Genomic DNA, 20,272 nt, shown 5'->3' on the forward strand with positions numbered 1-20,272 from the left:
ACATCTCACCAGGCAATCTGATCTACTTCTATGGATGAACCTAAGCTGCCAATCAGTTCCATTGAGATGCTAGTTTGTACTAGTTTATGTGAAGACTGTCTGGTTGAAAGATTTATTCACATAGGAGAGGTCACAATATCCAGGGGAAATCCCCCTTGCTTACAGCTAGAAGTATACAGGTAAATATGACAAGCAAAATCACAGCAAATCCTTCAGAGTTGTTTTGCCACCACCGGTTATTTTCTCCTGCACATAACACAAGCTAAGCCATGTCACTTGCGAGAAAAGTATATCAGCAATAATAGACGAAATAGGGACTAAATCCCGTTGCTTTTTGTATTGCTCAAGTATGGCAATAGCAGACTCTTTAAGATATTTCCATTGGAATAGCTCAGCATCATGTTCTTTGGCTCTATCTCATAGTCATAGGTTGAGTTTTTGCATGAATACCCGATTCTTGCAAGATGCCGCATTCTAAATTCTCGTGCTCGTCATGGCATACCGAGATAATAGATAATGTCGCATTCATCCAATGGTATCTGCCGGGCACACTGAAGAAATGCTCTAGCCTAATTAATTGCTCGCATTCCAGGATTACCCAGACACTTCCAAGTGATTCTATTCATAATATCTAGTCAAAAGGAAGAAGAAAAGAAGCAGAGTTTAACGACCTGGTTTGCGCCGGCATCCTTTGATGAACCGCTAAGGGGCCGACCTTGCTCGTCGTACAGAATAAGCCCGCTAAACCTTGGGAGCTCGCACTTCTCCCCCATTAATATCGGCCTCTGCCACACAGGTGACTCCGAATTGTGGCTCTGCCACCCCACAACATCACCTTCCAATGCAAGCAGCGGCAGCGGCGGCCTCTCCCCCCAACCCCCCATTTTCCTATCCTCCCACTTGCTCGCTTTGCTCCACCTCAGCGAACCGATCAACACCCTCTTCATCGCAACCCATCCACAGCTTGGCTCCGGCCGTTCTTCATGGAAAGAGTGACTCACGGTTGGTTCTTGGCTCACATTAATGACTTGCACCTGTTTTTTTCTCGCTCTCTTGAGGAATGCTGCTGCAACAGCTCCAAGCCCAACCACAGCAAACGCAGTGCACCCGAATAGCAAGAAGGCTTCTCGGGTCGACAGTTTCCATTCGTCTTCCAAGTTCCACAATGCTTCCATGCCCGAACTCAAGATCTGGTGCACATTCTTTTGTGTCAAGAAGATCTTATGCTGGTGATGGATTGGAATGGGATGTTTTCTCTTTAAAGATGAAAAAGTGGGTTCACGTGAAGGTTCACCGCTTTGTTTGGGCTTATGGGGCCATATCATATGCTCATGATGGTCATAGCCGTTGGTGGAGGTATATATTACCCACCGATACGTATCCAAGATCTTAGTGAAAGCAAATCACGAGGTGTTCATGGACTGCAGATGAATCCACTCTTCCTATTTACTCCGAACCACAGGCACATTGCACTGTTTGATACATGATTTTAGCTTCGTCAAAATAGGAACCTCGAACGTGAATTGATTTCTTTGCCTGCCCATCACAAGATTTCTCGGAGAACTTTCTATTCAACTTCCCTCACCAAATCACAGAATCGTGCCAAGAAACATTTTTTAACTAAAAGCAGATTTTTGGATGAGGTTTCGAAACGTAATTTGCAATTTAAATCACAAATCCAATCATTAGACCGCTTACCCACATTGGAAAAACTACATATTCTTTTATCCTATTTCTAAATCGACTTCTTGCAGATAGCCATCGTTTTCAAAGTTAAACAGTTTCTTCCGATATTTTATGTTAGATTTGGCGGGTTTAGGCAGCCAAGGCCCTCTTATCTAAATTCTAGATAGGATATAATTTAAGATTATGCAACAGTGTAACAATGGATCCTACTCGTCTGATTTGTTGCTTTATTGATAAATATAAAGTATTCGGTCCAGAATTATAGATAGAACTTTTTTGCTTTTCATATAGATTCATCATCTCATATTTGGTCTCCGGCAAGTGAACTTAGAAAGCCATAAGAATTTGAGCTTAGTGATATACGATCTTATCCATCTCTCTGTGCGAACTCATTATGAGGATCTTTACAGAGCTTGTGCTTATTTTGCTCGATAGATGGAAGTTCGAATTTTACATCTGATGGAACAATAAGATAAATCTGAGCAACTAGAAAACAGAACGAACATGTTTTGAATCACCAAATCCTGTTGGGATAAGGACGCTGAACTGAAAATTAAAGATTACTTATTCGATGCTCGTTTGAGTTTGCTAACTCTATCTAGTTCTATAAATAAAAACCTGTGGACATCTTCTGATCTGTGCATTTGACTGTACTGGCAACTCTGTGGAGCATAATAATGGCTAAGTTCAGATTCCTTTTGTCATCTTTGCTCTCCCTCTGTCTTCTCGGATCATGCATGATTGCTGCGGGAGAAAACGTCACGGCAATCCAGTGGCCTGCTTTGAAATATGTCTCGGCAGTTGGACAACCCGGCATGAAAAATGACAATCTAAGGGTCGCAATTGAAGCCTGGAACCAGTGCAACGAGGTCGGCGAAGAAGCTCCTAATATGGGCAGTCCTAGAATGGCAGATTGCTTTGATGTCGACTATTCCTCCGTACCAAGTAAGTTCGTTTCTGTCGATAGAAAGAGAAAGAAAACTCGTTTCGATTTATTTTCTGCTAGATCTGGTTTTTAGCCCGGCACGGTTAAGAGTGTTACTGATGAGTACATACCTGATGACCAAGCTATATGCTTCCATACAATTTGCAGTGAAGTTGAATCACAAGGTGAACGAAATAGAAAACCGCCTCGGCATATTGAACTCCACAACATACCAAGGAATAAAGGCATCTAACGTGAACAAGTATGCGGCGCGGAAAGAAGTGTACTTAGGCAACAAATGTGAAGTAGCCGATATACCAATGCCGTGGCAGTTCTGGATGATCATGCTCAAGAGCGGCAATTTGGATACCGTGTCCCAGAGGTGCAAGGAAAACGGCAGAGAGGCGCCCATTTTCCCGCCCGAGCCGAGGTTCCCCTGCTTCGGAGACGGATGCATGAACATGCCCTTGATTTACCACGACTACACCAGCATCCGGGATCATAATAATCTCCGGGGGCGGTATTATGGGACGTGGGACTTGGCTGCCGACGTCAAGGAGGCGATTCATGCCAACGAGACTTCTTTTTTCTCGGTGACGTGGGAGAAGGAGATTGGAAAAGGGAGTTGGGTGTTTCATCATCTGTTGAAGACATCGAAGAAGTATCCATGGCTGATGCTCTACTTGAGGTCGGATGCCACGACGGGCTTCTCGGGAGGTTATCACTATGAAACTAGGGGAATGACTAAAATAGTAAGTACTATGCTTCTCGGTGAAATAGCAAGCTTGCTTTGACAGGACAGTATATTTCATCTCACAACGTTTTCATCTTCCAGAAATTTAAACTATGTATCAATGACAGGACAGTTCTATAGAATTGACACGATCAAAGTAGTACTTTTCACTGCACATTGTCCATTTTCAGGTTCCAAAATCACCCAATTTCAAGGTGAAGTTCACATTAGACATAAAGCAAGGAGGAGGACCAAGCAGCCAATTCTACCTGATGGACATTGGGAGCTGTTGGAAAAACAATGGGAAGCCATGCGACGGCAATGTAGAGACAGACGTTACCCGGTACAGCGAGATGATCCTGAATCCCAAGACGGAGGCGTGGTGCCGGCCAGACAACCTCAAGAACTGCCCGCCGATCCACACCTTCCCGAATGGGACCAGAGTCCACCGCACGGACGAGGCCAACTTTCCCTACGAAGCCTACCATGTGTACTGTGCTCCCGGGAACGCCAGGGTCCAGGAAGAGCCGTACGCCCCGTGCGACGCATACAGCAATCCCCAGGCCCAGGAAATACTGCAAATCCTGCCCCATCCGGTGTGGGGAGAGTACGGGTACCCTACAAAGAAGGGTGAGGGTTGGATCGGTGATCCTAGGACCTGGTATCTGGACGTTGGAAGGCTCTCTCATTCACTTTACTTTTACCAGGTAAAAACATTGCATTTTCAATCTCCATGGTAACGAAATGATGCAAATATGACATTACTTAAAGATGGGTCTTTTCACCTTTGGAATTTGCAGGATCCAGGCACTGAACCCGTTGAAAGGCATTGGCCATCAGTTGATTTGGGAACAGAAATATACGTGAACGATAATCAAGTCGCCGAATGGACCGTAAGCGACTTCGACATAATTGTTCCGTCAGAAGGCATATGATATGACTATGAGGCTCTTCTTTTTAGTAGTGATAGTATAGAACAGCGTACGATGATAGGAATTTTGCTTGACTAGTGAAAGCATAGTATAGCATATCATAAAGTCGTCGAATACGATTAGTGGAATGACCCCTTCCTCCAATTTTTCTTTTTCTGTGACTTGCTGACCACTTTTGAGCAATGCTTCGTACGCATACACAGTGAAAGACGATAACAATTACCCGATCCAATGAGCAAACTACGACGAACCATTGAAGGATGGGATGGTTGCCACTTACTTGTTTGGTCAAAATTAATAACGAATCGATTCACGGAATCAAATTGGGCGATTTGTAGGTTCATTTTATGGTTTGAGATTGCTTATCTAGTCATGCTTTTATATAAGAATTGGTAATTACGGACACCATGCTTAGAATTCTAAAGATCATGGAACTCTTACCTCTGAGGGACAATTACTCTCTGAGTTCTTAAACTCATGTCCATTTAAAACTTTGCATCTATCTAAAAACTTAAGTCGGTTCGTTAGTTGAATTTTGAAACTTTCAATTATACATTTTTAATCCTAAAACTTATCACCGGTCCTTATTTTCATGGCCAAAAAATTTATGTTTTGTTGGTCTTTTGTACAAGCGAACACTGATGTAGTGCAAAATAGGCATTTGTCATAGTCTCAAGGTTCAGACTATGACTAAAGGATTGTACTTGATGGAGGAAGACTGTCCAAGATCACCTAGGATTTTCGCTAGGGTTTCCAGAACATTCTTGGATGCCTAGGATTTCCGTGGGTTCTTGGAACATTGTCAAGGACGGGTAAGATAGTAATTGTGCCAAGTTTAAATCGAGAGTGTATCAACGATTATAATGAGAGGGTCTCTATCCTCCCCTCAGTATAATCATTCAAATATTTCAATAATAGAAATCCATTCTTTCTCAGAGGCTTAAGTTGCCACACAGTCTTGATCCTGACTCTTGACACAACACTTCGGCAAAAATCAAAATAATATAAAATAAGAATAAAAATAATAGTCAAGAAATAGAGATATCGTCAAAGGTGGCAAGGGACTACGCCCTCGGTTGGAACATGTGAATGCCTGCGGCCCTTGCTCAGAGCAAGGTGACGGCATCAAGCGCCACAGCCCTATCCTTGGCCCCGACCAACTCCTCAAAAAAAAAAAAAATAATAATAATAATAATAATAATAAAATTCAGTCCCCCTAAAAGAAATTCGGTTGGTTTCTTTCATCGTTCACTTTTTTAGACGTCCTTATTAACGCCCATTGTCCAAAAAAAATTACCACTTGACATCACTCCGTTCACTAAAAGTGACGAGTGTACAAAAAAGTTATCACCTGAGATCACTTCGACGGAACTTATGGAAGGACTAGCTTGAAAGAAGGGCTCAAGTTTTGGAACTCATGCGTGTAATTCATATTTACCATTAGAAAATTATCATCTTACAGTAGAATGGTCAAATCAACCTATTCAAATCAACCTAATCAAGTGTATTACGCATCCATATTGGGATATACCTTTTCTCGTTACAACACGCATTAGTTAGCAAAAATTACGGAAGTACTAGCTTGAAAGAAGGCCTCAAGTTTCGGAATTCACGCGTGCTATTCATATTTGTCATTGAAGTCAAATACTTTTATCGTCTTGCAATAGAATGGTCAAATCAATCTAAATCAAATCAACCTTTTGAGAGTGTATTACGCATCCATATTAGGATATACCTTTCTTGTTGCAACACGAGCCGACAAGCCTTAGAGGGCAACCAAGTCTTTTCGATTTAAAAGTCGCCAATCTAGACCGTTCTTTTCGTGCCAATTGCGAAAGTAATGTCCATCTAGTATCTTCTTATTATCTATAATCAAACACAATAGACAGCGAAAAGTAAGCAATCTGAATCCAAAACCGATGATTCATATTCTGGTCAAACTGTCGATTTATATTTTCCATACCGAGTTCGAATTTTGAAGATATCAGTGGATACCTGGAAAGAAACGGAGAGGAAGATGCCGTGCGCATAAAATTTGAATTTGAATGGACTGATATACCCAACAGAAGACGTTTCTGGAAGAATTAAGGGGTTATTTTCACTAGTAAATCAATGGCGTACATCTGTAGATCATACAAGGCCCTAAATAATGACACAAGGAGTTCACTAAACTCAAATCAGCCACGAATCGAGTCAAAAGACCCTCTTCAACCGGCCGAGCAGGACATCTGGAAAAGACGACTCACGTGGATACTAGCCATACTGAACCGAACCCACATTTCTGTGAGCCGAGATGGCAACAGCGGCAGCACCAACGGCCCCAAACTGAGATTGTGCCTGAAACACTTTAGCTTCTATAGAAATTCTATCATTTAACTGCCCTACCCCTACCTCGGCCTGGGTCGGGAAATACGGATTTGTATTTACATCTATCTTGGCCATGCCAGGGACCGGATTCACTGCCATCTTATACTGCGAGGCTAGTGTTTGCTTTTCTTGTGGATGGCTGCTGTTAGTTTCTCTCGCCAACTTCTCTTGGTTCGCCGAATATGGCCTCATAAGACGTTGTGGAGAGATGGATTGAGAGGGAACTGCAGCACTTCTGTAGAAGGCAGTTCTGTTGTCAGAATCAACCTTCATGTTTCTACCATTCTCATAAGGTAGTACTGGACCGACAACTCTGCCTGGCCTTGCTGCAAGCAAATCAGCAGAATGTATAAGATAATTAGCATGCAAACTTCTATCGTTTCTTCAATTTTTTCCTGCTTTGCCTCCCATTTTTTAAATGTAAAACATAATAGACTGATTCGATCTTTTCAACCTATCTTCCACTAAGCACAATATTGAAGCACCAACCAGACTGGATGGATCAGTCCAATCCAGTTATCAAAACACTAATTGTGGAACTGGCAGCCACAAGGCCCAAAATAGACCTTTAGTGTGTGGGGAACTTTAAATGCACACTCAAATAAAAAATTGAAGTAGATGTCCACATACTAAGCTCCTGACAAAGCGATACGAATGTTTCTTGGGTAGCCAAGAAATGATATTAAGTTGTCACGCAAATATGACAAGTGATGTTCAAAAACTTCTAGAAATTGGTTGAACATTCATCGAATAGCTGCAAACAAGTAAAGAAATGTCAATACCACTTGGTACCCTTGGAGGTGGCCGCATAGCCTTCGACGGATTGCTGGAAATAGCATCTACTACTCCAAAGTTCTTAGAAGCATCCTCACTGACTTGTTGATTATCTTTTGATGCAAAATTAGAATCGCGATTCGGTAAAACTGTACTGGAGTGCACTGTGGACCTGCAAAAAATAATATAAACAAATTAAAATACAAAGTAATTGCCACATAGAGTTCTCTAATTGGGAACATTTTTGCTTCCATATCAAATTGTCAAAGGAATGACTTGATTTTAGTGCGCAGCTCTGTTGTGCCTCTTGACACGATGCACATCAGATCTAAAGACATATACTGAAGAAACTAAGTAGAAAAAATTACATCCGAATGTCATAATTTATACTTAAAAGGGAGACTGGGAAATTATTTTGGCTTGTACCTATCATACTCACAGGAAGCCCACTTGCTCTTGCTTGGCTAACTCAGCCACAATAATTAAGATAATAAAACTACAACACTAACCCAAAATAAAACTACTCAGAAGAGTAAAGCAGACTCTTCAAAAATGAACTACCACATCGGCATATCAGTCAATGTCTTCAAGACTAGGACCAAATGGCCACGATGAAACTACCTTGGGAGGGACGCATGCTTTCTCTCCAAAGGCATGACCGGAGCACTTCTTCCACCATGTTCCTCAAGATGTGCAAACTGCCTCCTGAAATGACCAATGGCACTGCTTCCAACAAATAAAACCATTAAAATCATAAGAAGGGCAGTAAACAATCAGAACAGGAGATAGTGAACTGACAAAGGATTTAGAGTAGAACCTAGGATATAGAAAATTGGTGCTTTCAGTTCCGTTCATGTAGTCCTTGCGTAGCTGTGGATGGTACTCCAATATCTCCCGGTATAAAAGTTCCCTAACATCTTCCTTAGTTAATCTTCTCCTCTCAAACTCAAACTCCAACTTTGATATGGGCTGACAAGAAGGCTCTCTCTCGACCTTTGCCAGACCCTTAAAGTAAGGATCAGCAAGAGCCTGTTTAAATAAAAGAGCAGAAAATTTTCATTTGAATTCAGAGAAATAATACAAAATGAATCAACAACCTGGTGCTTCTCATAAGCATCTTTCCAAATTACGCCCACTAAATACTATAAGATTTTAGTTTGGAAGAGACCACAACAGAGATCAAACAAACCTCCTCAGCAGTTGGCCGATCCTTTGCATCAAAAGCCAACAGTCTTTGCAATAGCCTGAGAGCCTGTGGATCAGCTTTTGGAAATTTATGGGTGAAGGGCACAGGTTGCTTTCTTCGCATTTCTGTCAAATATTTCCTAGCCTTCTCATTACGAACCTGCATTCCAACATTAAAGCAGGGTTAGAGAAAGAACAGGAAACCACAATCTACCTAGAAGGGAAGACAATGAAGATAAAAGAAAAGATATAATACCCCAGATACTGATTCTGCTGAAGGTGTTCCAAGAAGATCAGTAATCAAATCTAACTGGTGAACAACAGTCTTTCCAGGAAACAATGGTTTTCCAGTCAGCACTTCCGCAAAGATGCAACCAATGCTCCAAACATCAATTGCTGGTGTATACTGCATTCGAGTTGCAAACAAATCAGACAAAGGTATTACATAGAGTAAAAAAGAAGCCACGACATTAAATCATTTTTGGAGAACAGCATAACCGGACACTGTTACCTGATTTAAAGATATTTCAACTTCCAGGAGAGTTCAATAGTCCTCCCTGAACAACAATTATTTTAATCTAGGATTACCACTTACTATAAAGCACCCGGAACACATTCTGCACAGCATGTAACTTATCGCTTGGCTAATTATTGAAAGCACCAGCTATTCACAAAAAGTGGACTTCAAAACAGTTTTATGGTACATACTTCACCGCTAAATCTCTAATATCTAGACTATTCCATGCAGAAGAACTTACAAAAATACAGGTGGCTGCATGTCTCACCTACACAACATGATTATCACTTATGCCAAAAAACAAATTTACCAAACTTGAGCCGACAAAACAAAGATCAGGCTCCAGTATATTTCCCATGGGACCAATGGATAGACAGGGTGAACATGTTCAGCAAACCGTACCTTGGAAAAAAAAGATCCACACAGCTCTGGAGCCCTGTACCATCTTGTGGCAACATAGTCCTGCAAGGTGACCAGTGGATAACTATATTAAGTAATTGCGCTGCAACATGCTCTCATCAAACTAAGCATATAGTGAAACAAAAGGGCACCAAATGCACAATAAACAACATACCGTCCAAAATATTGTTGTCGGTGTGTCACTAAAAGCAACTCTTGCTAATCCAAAATCACAAACTTTCAGTTTACAGTTCGCATTTGCCAATATATTTTTTGGTTTAAGATCTCGATGGTAGACATTTGCTGCAACCAAAGAGCTAACAATTAGAATCAAAATCTTGAAGGAAAGCCCCTCAAAGGCCCAAAAATAAGTTGGTGAGAAGAACTCAACCAAACAAAAAAAGGAAAAGAAAAAAGGAAGAAAGCAGAAGAATATAGACTTAGCAAGAGCTCTCTGCTAGAGCATCAACACGAGCGAAGAAACCAGAATTGTAAGAATAGATGGTAAACTGATAACAAACCTGTGTGCATGTACTTCAAAGCTCGTAGCATCTGATAAAGAAAAAATTGATGGTGTTCTCGGGTCAAATCATCATTAGCTTTGATGACTTGGTGAAGATCAGACTCCATGAGCTCAAAAACAACATAAATATCTTTGAATTCCCTCTTCGAGGGTGGCAACATGATGCTCTTGATTTCAACAATGTCAGGATGTCGCAGAAGCCTGAGCAACTTGACTTCTCGAAGGATTCGAATAGCATCAGAAATGTGCTCAAAGATATCATGTATTTTCTTTATAGCCACTTTTTCCCCAGTATGTGTGTCAATGGCTGCACAAACAACTCCATAGCTTCCCTTGCCAATCACCTCCAAGATTTTGTACCTATTGGCATCTCCATACTCAGTGAAAAACTCCATCTCCTTCAGCTGCGGAGCACAAAATTAGTTATTTCAGACTCGAGCCAAAGAAAAAAATCGTCATGGTAAAAAAAATAAAGAAATGGGAGGCTATCAAATCATCAAAAGCAAAATTTCACAGCTAGACACCAGCTGAGAACAAACCACTCGCAAGCTACAGCAAAGCACAAAAAGTGAACATTCCCACCACAATCTTCCCTAAGAAGTCTGTAACACCAAGAGAGTCCAGGAAATATCAAAAGGTTCAACAGGAAAATCAACCACATTATGCATGCATTGTGTCCTGGACCCATCTCAGAAAAAAAGATCCATGTACGAATTACAATTCGTCAAGTAGATAAGCTATCTGAGTTCAGTACCGCTACCACAGATCTTCCACAAAGATATTAGCAAAAGCTTCACATGTAGAAGGAACATATGTAAATGCTTGACGTGGAGAAATTCGAAGAAAGCAAATCAACCACGCCATTGGTTAGAACTAATATAACTCACTTCTTCAAAAGCACTCGGAGAAAGGCAGTCAAAATAGGATCAACAGCAAAAAGACCCAAAAGATTGAAGCCATAACCGACAGAAAGGAAGTTACCATAGACTCACAATCAATCATAAAATTCGAACCGCCAAAGAACAAATTTCAAGATCCCAAGTCTACGGCCCCGAAATTTATTTTCTGTTATTACGGGTGCATCAATCACGGGAGATGAACATGAATTCTCCCAAAAGGTCTTAACAAAATCCACCAAGATCAAGTTTTTCTTCACACCACGACAAATTACAAGCCAAAAAAGCAGACTTGCGCATAAAATCCCTGCAAGAAAGGGACGCAAAAAAAAAACGCAAGAAAGGAGACAGAGACTCTTACCTTTTTCGAGTGCCGATCCGTTTGCATCACCCACGAAATTACGGCAGCTTAAAGAATCCTCCTTGTTCTTCTTCAAAGGATCAGACCACGCAAATAATTTACAACCCCAAATTCACCGGAACCAACTCAGGAATCAAAACAAGATCGCAGCAGAGCAAGTCAGCCGCATTTGCCCCAGCGAGACCTGCCCCTGATCACGAGCCCACAATCCCTCCTCAACGCTCTCTTGGACGTCTTCTTATTATTTCCGCACGCGACCGAGCAACACATCCAATTCTCCTCCTCTCTCCGAAGCCCTAATCCGCCGCGGCTCCACCGCCTCCCTCGAAACGACGACGCCCCCTCGAATCCTCCCCGCTCCAGTTCCCACGAAGCCGAAACCCCCCTGCCGCCGCCCAATCGCCACCCGAAACCGACGGAACCTGGACGCGACTCGGGCCCCCGCCGGAAACCCCTCCGATCCGAGCGGCGACGGCGAACGAGATCTGAGAGCGCACCGGAGAGGAGAAGAGAGAGAAAGCGGAAGGGAGAGAGGAAGAGGAGAGGAAGGGGGAAGGAGAGGATAGCCAGATGGAGAATGAGGTATTATATAGGCAAAAAAAATATATTTGATATTCGATTTTCTTTTTCTTTTTTTTTCTTTTTTTGGGTTTTTTTTTACTGACAAAATAATCAGGTGCGTTTACTGATGGCAAAAAAGAAATGATTAGGTGCGTGGCGGTGCAGGCGCGGCTGCCTTTTACCCCCCTGCACGCGCAGCCCGCTTTTGAATCGGTACTCCTCCGCGTACGGAGCCGTTACACTGGGATACTGTAGTGGAGGTATTCTGCTGTTGTTGTTGTTTTTTTTTTTTTTTTAATCTTTTTAATTTAACCAGTTCCAAAAACGTCAAATTAGGCCTCTATATATGTATGTATATATTCCGACCCCAAAAAGAAATACGAAAGAATTGTCTATATATATGCATAGTTTGGTTAAAGCTAAAAATATAAATTTAACATTGTAAATCTATTATGCTTATATTATCACCAAATAAAGTATGAAGTAACTTTTTCATTCTATAAGTATCCAAATACTTATTGTGACTAAAATTGGCAAGTTAGTTAGCAACATGATTTCCTTCCCAAAAGTTATGTTGTGCATTGAATTCAAGATGAGAGATCGACAATTTCCTGATATCTTCAAACAAATCAAGGTCAAAAGATTGGTGATAGCTTTATAGTCAATTTAAATGATAATCTTGTGAAAACCATGTCGTTTTGCGAAGTCGAATCCCAATTACGATGCCCACAATTCCGCTTATGTCGTTGAAAATAATCCTACGAACGTACAAAACCACCAATGATAGCATGTGCATTCTTTACTTAAAAGGTCAAGGACGTCAAATCGTTTTATTAAACCGTGGGAATAGACGAATTACGAGATTTAAACTTTTGCCTGGAAGGTTTGCTACCACAGTAATCAACCAAGCGTCCTCAAGCGCCAACCTTAATGTAAGCATCGAGTAAGGAAAATGAGAAAGGGGGCAATAACGAATAACCGAAGTACGAATGGAAAGATTACAATCGGATTCTAACTCTCCGGCGTCCTTAAACAACCGAAATACAGATGGCGGTGCGAGGCGCCACGGACGCGCTTGCTTTTGCTTCAATCTTACAGGAGCCGTGTCTTTTTTAGGCGTGGAGGGCGGCGACCGGGCGGCGAATTTCAAGTTTGACTAATCAATCCGTGGTGTAATATCGCGTGAGGGAAAGGCAATGGAGAGCGGCGATTCCCTGGGGATGCAGGGAAAAAAGAGGGCGTGAAGAGGTGGGTGAACCTCAACCGAGAGCCACCCCCAATATAATAATACAAAAATGAAGAAGAAGCCATGTCGAGAGAAGAGACCAGCCATCCACCTCGCACCTTCCTCCTCGCGTGGCGTCGTCGTCGGTCGTCGCCGTCGCCGTCGTCTTTGTTTAATCCCGGGGAGATGGGTGGGTTGGGTTGTCTTTATTGAAGTCGGGAGAGAGAGAGAGAGAGAGAGGAGGAAACGTAGTTTTCATGGCCTACCCGTTGTCGATCGTGGTGTAATTTTCGTGGATGTTCGTGAATTGCTATCCAACGAGGCTTTGCCTTAGAGCCTCATCCTCGGTTCTCTCTAAAAAAAAAAAAAAAAAACCCAGAAAAATAAATAAATAAATAAATAAAGGCAAAGGTATGTTCGAAGTTCTTTTCTTGTTTCGGAACAAAGAACAGAGGTGCTTTTTCTTGTTTGGCCTATTTTTTTTTTTTTAATTCTTCTCTTTTCACACAAAAGGAAAATGCAACATAGGACGTGATGGACAATTTTTCCTTCCGTTCATCTGCATCCAAGGAGATTTTTAACTTATTGTCGTCAAGACTCGAAATTAAAATACACGACTTGCACGTCATATGATGATAAAGAAAATAGGCTTTTTAATCACAAAACGGAAGTTTTGACTCCTCTCAAGGATGAACCTATATTAATCTGAGAAGTCTCGACTAGCTGAGCTAACTCGGATTGAATAAAGCTCAATCTAAGTAAAGAAACATGTAATAAATTTCTTAGATCAAATCGCCCTTTTAAGTCGTGCCATGTTTGACAACTAGTAAGCCTAGCGCGAAAAGTCATGCTCTCATTGGAGGATTAAAATACAATAATTAGAAGCTTTCGTTAATCTTCAAGATCTTGCATAAACAATTGCAATCGAGAAAACCCTCGATTGTTTAAGGTGAGGATGTGATAACATTAAATTAATCCCTCAATAATTCACATTTTATAAACACCCTAATCTAATCGTCTGGCTTAAGGCCACTAAAAACCTTTCAACATCAATCGGACATCATCAGTCCAGTGTGTGCATGATGGACTTATCTTCACCTTATATAATATATATCAAGACCGTTCTTCTAGCATGCACAGAAATTTTCTATTTTCTCTCTCTCTTTTAATCTTTTATTTATTGTTATTTTACAATTTTCATTGTTTTTGCGATTTCATTATTCTCGCCAGCTCCATGAGCACGGGAGAGACGCAATCATTGGGGGAAGCATGACCGGGGGTGACGTCATCAACTGCATCTTGACAATCTATGCACAGCCCCCACCCACCCACCAAATGAATATTCGAGTTCGGGGCGAGTAATATTCCAGAGCTGAGGAGCAAGATGCCATGGAGCCATTGGCGTGCATCGCTAATTCGCTCCTAAACTGACTGCTCCTAGCATTTAATTAAATCGAGGGTTAATTATAGAAATAATTTTTGAATTATGGCTCAAATGTACAATATCATCCCTCAATAAAATTAAATTTTAAAGATTAAGTTGAAAATTTAATGATCACATTACACATTAAATTAAAGTTCAAAAATTATATTGAATAAATTAAAGTTGAGAGATCATGTCAAATCCCATAATCTGCTTGTGTCATTTTTCTTTATTTTAGTTTATCCATTATAAAAAAAAAAAGAAAAGGAACCAACCGATGGGCAGCTGAATTGGTTGAGTTTTGAGCACTTCATGTAGAGATTCGAGCTGCTACGCTTCTGTGGCTACCGCTAACACGTCTTAAATAGGGACCATGGTGGTAGGGTTCCATGCTAATCTTTCAGGTATTAACACTTGGTTCGGGATGCACCGCGTACTTTACGGGTCGTGAGTTACCCGATGTAAGCCCGGCGGGTTTGGCAGATCCTAGCATCAAAAGAAAAACAAAAACAAAAACAAAATATTTCTCTCAGGTCAATTTTGTGTTCTATGGTGTCGGCTTAACGTTTGAAAAGGTTGAGAGTAATATACTATAATATAATAGAGGGCCTGTGCGCATCTTGGCCACCAGGCTTGTTGTGGGTCCCATCTGGCTGCTTTTTCAATTTGAGGGCCGTGATTGGTTTTCCAATATAAATTTTTCTTTTCACTGCTTATAAGTTTTAATTTTTATTTTTCAGACGCACGAACGATTCTGACCGTTGGAAGGCCACTCTTTGATTGGAGGGCCGGTTTCCACGCAACGTCTATCTCTATTCTGTAGCCTTTTTTCTTTTGTATTTTTCCGGTTTGCTTCGACGTATATTGTCAACACGTGTGACATGTCGTTTTGACCATGCGGAGCTGCTGTCGCCGGAGGGACGACCCTGCCATTCGACAAGAATTCGAAAAGGGCAATTGTAGCCAATATAAAAGATTTTTGTACCATTGTCATTCCTACTTCAAGGGATATGTCCCCGATTATCTTTTCTTTTTATTTGGGGAAAAGGACGAGGAACCGTGACCGACGACTTTCTAAACTTAATACAATATATTTGATTTAAATTGTGAATAATCCGTTCGTTAAAAATTCAAAGATCGAAGATTGACAAACTTTTTATCATCTTTTCAATAGCGTGCTCAAAGTAAAAAAGTCTCTCTGTACATGATACAATATGCTCAAGACACAAATTAGTCAAAGATTTCAATCGAATTGTGATATAATCTGGAGGCCACGTAGAAGATAATGTGACTCATTTATTTTGAAACTAGATTCAATTATTGATGTATGATTGGAATTCCAAGAAGGCAATTAGAGCTATCCAAAAGACCTTGAACATTGTTCTCTAGCAATAAAAATGCATATACTTAACGGTTGGCGTAATGATCAAATTCGACATCATAAAAGTTTGTCAACCATTGCATGTGGTGATGCTAATCACTCCAACGATAAGAGAATTTAAATGATTTCCTGAACTTTTTGATAAAAAGGAGGAGTCAAATCGTCTCTATCGTGTCCTTTTTCGCCTCCAGGCGAAGTCCCCACGAAATTGATTCAATCCAAACATCAATCTTCTGCCCTTCTCGGCAAGGCATCTCTAAAGGCCAAGAGACCGTCGCTCATTCACGAATCACATTTAGAGCCTCACCTTGCGATATCATTTAATCGAACCGTCTGCTAGTTGACGTCCCGGATTGCATCAGCCACTATTGCCATGCATGATACATCTTAATCAAATAATTCCATGTGCTTTTTTTTTCTAGAGCGGACCACTTAGGTTTATTCTAGAGGTAGTCTTTAAGTCTAGCCCAAGTTGTTGCTCTGGCCTCAGGTCTAGTCACGTCGATCGGGATAATACAGAGATAAAGCTTGAGCTCGAATCAACTTGCATGCCAGGTACTCGAAGCTCAGCTCGAGCTCGATCAAATATCAAAATGATTGCTCGAGCTTGACTAAAATAGAAAATTCATACATTAGTACTTGACTTGAATACAATAAATTAAAGAGACCGGAAAGCTCGAGCTTGATCTCGATAAATTCGAATAATATGGGTGTATAGGTCTCTTTTACTATTATTGTTGCTATTTTTATAACTATTAATTTTTTTCTGAAAAAATAATAGAAACTTGATTATGCTAACAAGCTCGATGAGCTAAGCATGCACAAGCTTGAGCTCAACTTAACAAGATATATTAAGTGCTTGGTTTAACATTTTCAATGAGCTTTCAACTTTCAAAACCTTATGGGGAAATACTGGACCGTTTGATAATTATTTTGAATGAATTTTTACTTCAAAATCAGCATTGAGAAGGCTAAAAGCACAAAGCTAACCAAATGTTGAAACTCATTTTTTTTTTTTAAACTACCCTCAACAATTTTTCAATATTCAAATTTCATCCTTCATTATTTAAAAAAAAAATGAGAAATAAAAAAGACCATACCCTTTGTCGGACCAACAAAGGGTTATGGGCGCTGATGAGCTAGATTTAGCCCCAGTGGCTGTCGGTTGAGGTTGCCTAAGGTTGTGTGACCCAGCCAAGGGCCGGGAGGTCGCATGACCTCGATCGACCCAGGCAGCATGCAACCTAAGCGACGTCGCTTGGGTCTTGTGGCCTTAAGCAGCCCTTGCCTAGGTGTCACGAGGGTTACCCAACGTCGGGCGACCTCGACTCACGGTCGCCAAACCGACGAAGGGTTTGGACATATATATAAAATATCCAAAGCCCATTACAAACATTTTTTTTTTTTAAAAATTTTTTTGCCAAACACACGTTTAACTCAAAGTCCATTTGTAAAGAGGTTTTAACCAAACACAATTTGCATTTTCTCTAATAGTTTTGACTTTCAGTATTTATTTTACACTCAAAACCCATTTGCAAAGCTGAATCAAACGCACCAATTGATAGCTTGAAATTAGACAAGGTGATCTCAAGAAATATTGAATCGAGCTAGTAGCTTGACTCGGTTTCATCCCATCATACAACCCCGTGAGGGGCATGTGGCTTGGATAGGCTCATTCGCTGCCGGGCCCCCGATCATGCCTTGCTCATAATAAGAAATACACGCTTTTGAGATGGAAAATGTTAGAAGAGTGTCCCCATGACACCTGATTAGGGTTATTAACTGTATTTTCATGATATGGACCTTTCTATTTGAATCATTGCCATGCCACCTTTTCAAAAACATTTTCTTTTGCAATTTTCAAAATACCCTTGATATTCCTCTTTAACAATTTTAACTAATGCTATTGTATATTGATAGTGCACAGTTGAAATTATTAATGGGCCTCCATATTTGCAAAGTCTAAGTGGATTTGAGCTTGTAGCGATCTTATGATGAAGAAGCCCGTGGGCTGGAAGCCCAAGACCGAGAGATTATTCTAGCGGCCTCGGATGGAGCTGCAACGTGGCGCCACGAGAAACACAATCTAGCCTATTCACGTGGAAGCCAGATGTCAACTCAATCAAGTTATCTGCTGCTCCCTAGCCCATTCGATATCAACAAGATCCCCCAATCTGATCCGTCCGTTTCCCGAAATGTCCGATCGTACGGTCCTCCGCCCGACGGAGGTACCCTTCGTCCATGCAAATGCAAACACCGCATCATTCCTCTTCCGTCGAATTGGGAAGGCGCCTTACGATTTCCGCGCCGGCCCAAAAAATAAAAAGTTAAGAGGATTTCCGGTGCTTCCGAAAAGGTCAGCAATGGCTTCCGCTTCTGGTACGTCATCGCTGCTGCCGAGGTACACATTCGCGAGAACCCATCTCTCGTTGGTTTCCAATTCGAAGTTCGTCGCGTCGCCCTCTCGATCTTTGAGGAAAGCGAGGACAGGGTTGCGCTCTGTTCGCGCCATGGGGTCTTCTGCTTCTTCCCAGAGGCCCGACAACCTTCAAGGTCCGTCCTTTTTTTTTATCTTTCGCGTGCCTTCTTTTAGTTTTCCAATGAGCTCTTTCGTTTTGGCCCCGGAGAACGTCTGCTTTTGATTTTTGTGGGAAACTCTGAATTTGGGACGGTGGTCGTGACAGACAAAGTTGGCCCTGTCTCCGTGAGTGATGAAGAGTGGAAGAAACGCCTGACTCCGGAGCAGTATTACGTTGCCCGGCAAAAGGGCACTGAGAGGGCTTTCACTGGGTACGTTCGATTCTTGGGAATGTTTCTTGTTTCTCTCGTGCGTTTCGGATCATATGATTCTCTAAATCCTTAGAGAGTCTCCCAGTTTGTCAGATTTTCCAGCCCATTTTCTGGTCCGTTGTGCATAGAAATGGGTGGGTTTTTGGATAAGAATGTGTTTGTTTTCTCGAGTAGAATACAAGTTTGAGCAATTACCACGTTTCCGAATTGTTTTCTTGCCTGCCGGAGGGCAGAAACTTGGGCTAGAGGGCGAGATGAGAAAGTTTTGCAAGTGCCTTTCTCGGGGAGAGAAAGGAGAATTTACTGGAAATTTTCTATGTTAAATTATGTACTTGCAAAAAATTTAATGAAGTACCGCCCCCGGTTCCCCACCAAATTTGAGTTAGAGGGCAAGATGAGAAAGTTTTGGAACTTTGCTTATGAGTTGAACCCTAGCTAATGTGCTTTATTATTATGTTTCAAGTTGTCTAGTATGGTGCAACAAATAGTGTTATCTGCTTACCTGTGGTAATTCTCTCCGTTATTCTGGTTTTATGTGCCTTCAGGGAGTATTGGAACACCAAGACCCCCGGAACTTATCATTGCGTTTGCTGTGACACACCTCTATTTGAGTGAGTTGGCTCTTTTTTCCACCACCATCTCCATTGTCCTCGATTAACTTCCCTTTCTATTCTTCAACTGTCATACGTGGTTACTGTCTCTTTTAGATCAAATACAAAGTTCGATAGTGGAACTGGGTGGCCATCTTACTATCAGCCCATAGGGAACAATGTCAAATCAAAATTGGATCTCTCGATCATTTTCATGCCACGCCAGGAAGTCCTGTGTGCTGCTTGCGACGCGCATCTTGGTCACATCTTTGATGATGGGCCACCCCCAACTGGTAAACGCTATTGCATTAACAGGTAAACTCATCTTCTCTTGTTGGTTCTTCTTGATGCAGTCATTGAAAGCTATTGCAGCTGACGCGTTGAACACCGCAATTTCTGCAGCGCTTCATTGAAGCTGAAACCAAAGTAGAGGGCACACCAAAGTGAGCATCCTGACTTCGCAAGCGACTGTTTTGTGTTGTCTGGGTTTTTCTTGGTTGACTTCCTTGTTTTAAAATTCCCTCTGATAATTTCCCCTTTTGTTTTTCAAAGGGCGCTATGTGGCAAAAGACAACATAATAAATGCGGTGTGACAGAAGCATATGGAGAACAATTGTTTCTGGAGTTTTCTGTTGTCATGACAGTCTACCTCAAATGTGGATGCGCTTGTATGATGTATGCATTGCTGAGCACTTTCAGTATACTGTGATTATCCAATAAACTGTGCTGAAATTTTGTACACAATCTCCTTATTTGATACACTTCTGTAAGACGGACAATGTACTTGTTCATCCTCAGTATATTGGGTTATTTCATTGTTCATACTCGTAAATATTTTAGGATGTTCCAGAGAGGAGGAGAGAGGAAACACTAGAAAGGCTATATTTCAAATGACTCAATAAAAGAACATAGATGGCTCTATTTATAGAGCATGAGACACACACGAAAACTTATTTATCTTATTTGTGACCACCTATTAACTACTGACTTATATGTATAAATAT

At 41.3% G+C, this 20,272-nt stretch overlaps 4 protein-coding genes across 4 annotated transcripts; 2 read left to right on the forward strand and 2 right to left on the reverse strand.

Moving 5' to 3' along the window:
* Nucleotides 1-61: 61 nt before the first annotated feature.
* LOC104448612 lies at nucleotides 62-1,315 on the reverse strand. Its single transcript, XM_010062464.3, has 2 exons — nucleotides 672-1,315; nucleotides 62-246 (listed from the first exon to the last, which is right to left on the reverse strand). Exons 1-2 carry the CDS (start codon nucleotides 1,173-1,175, stop codon nucleotides 199-201), a joined length of 552 nt encoding a protein of 183 aa, XP_010060766.2. The 5' UTR covers nucleotides 1,176-1,315; the 3' UTR covers nucleotides 62-198.
* Nucleotides 1,316-2,033: 718 nt separating this feature from the next.
* On the forward strand, nucleotides 2,034-4,279 carry LOC104451595. Its single transcript, XM_010066216.3, has 4 exons — nucleotides 2,034-2,631; nucleotides 2,780-3,363; nucleotides 3,536-4,051; nucleotides 4,145-4,279. The coding sequence occupies exons 1-4, from the start codon at nucleotides 2,364-2,366 to the stop codon at nucleotides 4,277-4,279; spliced, it is 1,503 nt and encodes a 500-aa protein (XP_010064518.2). The 5' UTR covers nucleotides 2,034-2,363.
* Nucleotides 4,280-6,348: 2,069 nt separating this feature from the next.
* On the reverse strand, nucleotides 6,349-11,859 carry LOC104448613 (mitogen-activated protein kinase 19). The gene is made up of 10 exons (XM_010062465.3): nucleotides 11,299-11,859; nucleotides 10,040-10,445; nucleotides 9,694-9,821; nucleotides 9,522-9,581; nucleotides 8,859-9,008; nucleotides 8,607-8,762; nucleotides 8,235-8,446; nucleotides 8,039-8,140; nucleotides 7,426-7,589; nucleotides 6,349-6,969 (listed from the first exon to the last, which is right to left on the reverse strand). Exons 1-10 carry the CDS (start codon nucleotides 11,323-11,325, stop codon nucleotides 6,530-6,532), a joined length of 1,845 nt encoding a protein of 614 aa, XP_010060767.2. The 5' UTR covers nucleotides 11,326-11,859; the 3' UTR covers nucleotides 6,349-6,529.
* A 6,336-nt stretch (nucleotides 11,860-18,195) lies between these two features.
* On the forward strand, nucleotides 18,196-20,090 carry LOC104448614 (peptide methionine sulfoxide reductase B1, chloroplastic). Its single transcript, XM_010062466.3, has 6 exons — nucleotides 18,196-18,441; nucleotides 18,573-18,678; nucleotides 19,224-19,289; nucleotides 19,386-19,583; nucleotides 19,671-19,711; nucleotides 19,821-20,090. The coding sequence occupies exons 1-5, from the start codon at nucleotides 18,252-18,254 to the stop codon at nucleotides 19,696-19,698; spliced, it is 588 nt and encodes a 195-aa protein (XP_010060768.1). The 5' UTR covers nucleotides 18,196-18,251; the 3' UTR covers nucleotides 19,699-19,711; nucleotides 19,821-20,090.
* The last annotated feature ends 182 nt before the right edge of the window (nucleotides 20,091-20,272 follow it).

This window comes from Eucalyptus grandis, chromosome 6, assembly GCF_016545825.1.
Source record: "Eucalyptus grandis isolate ANBG69807.140 chromosome 6, ASM1654582v1, whole genome shotgun sequence".
NCBI lineage: Eukaryota > Viridiplantae > Streptophyta > Magnoliopsida > Myrtales > Myrtaceae > Eucalyptus > Eucalyptus grandis.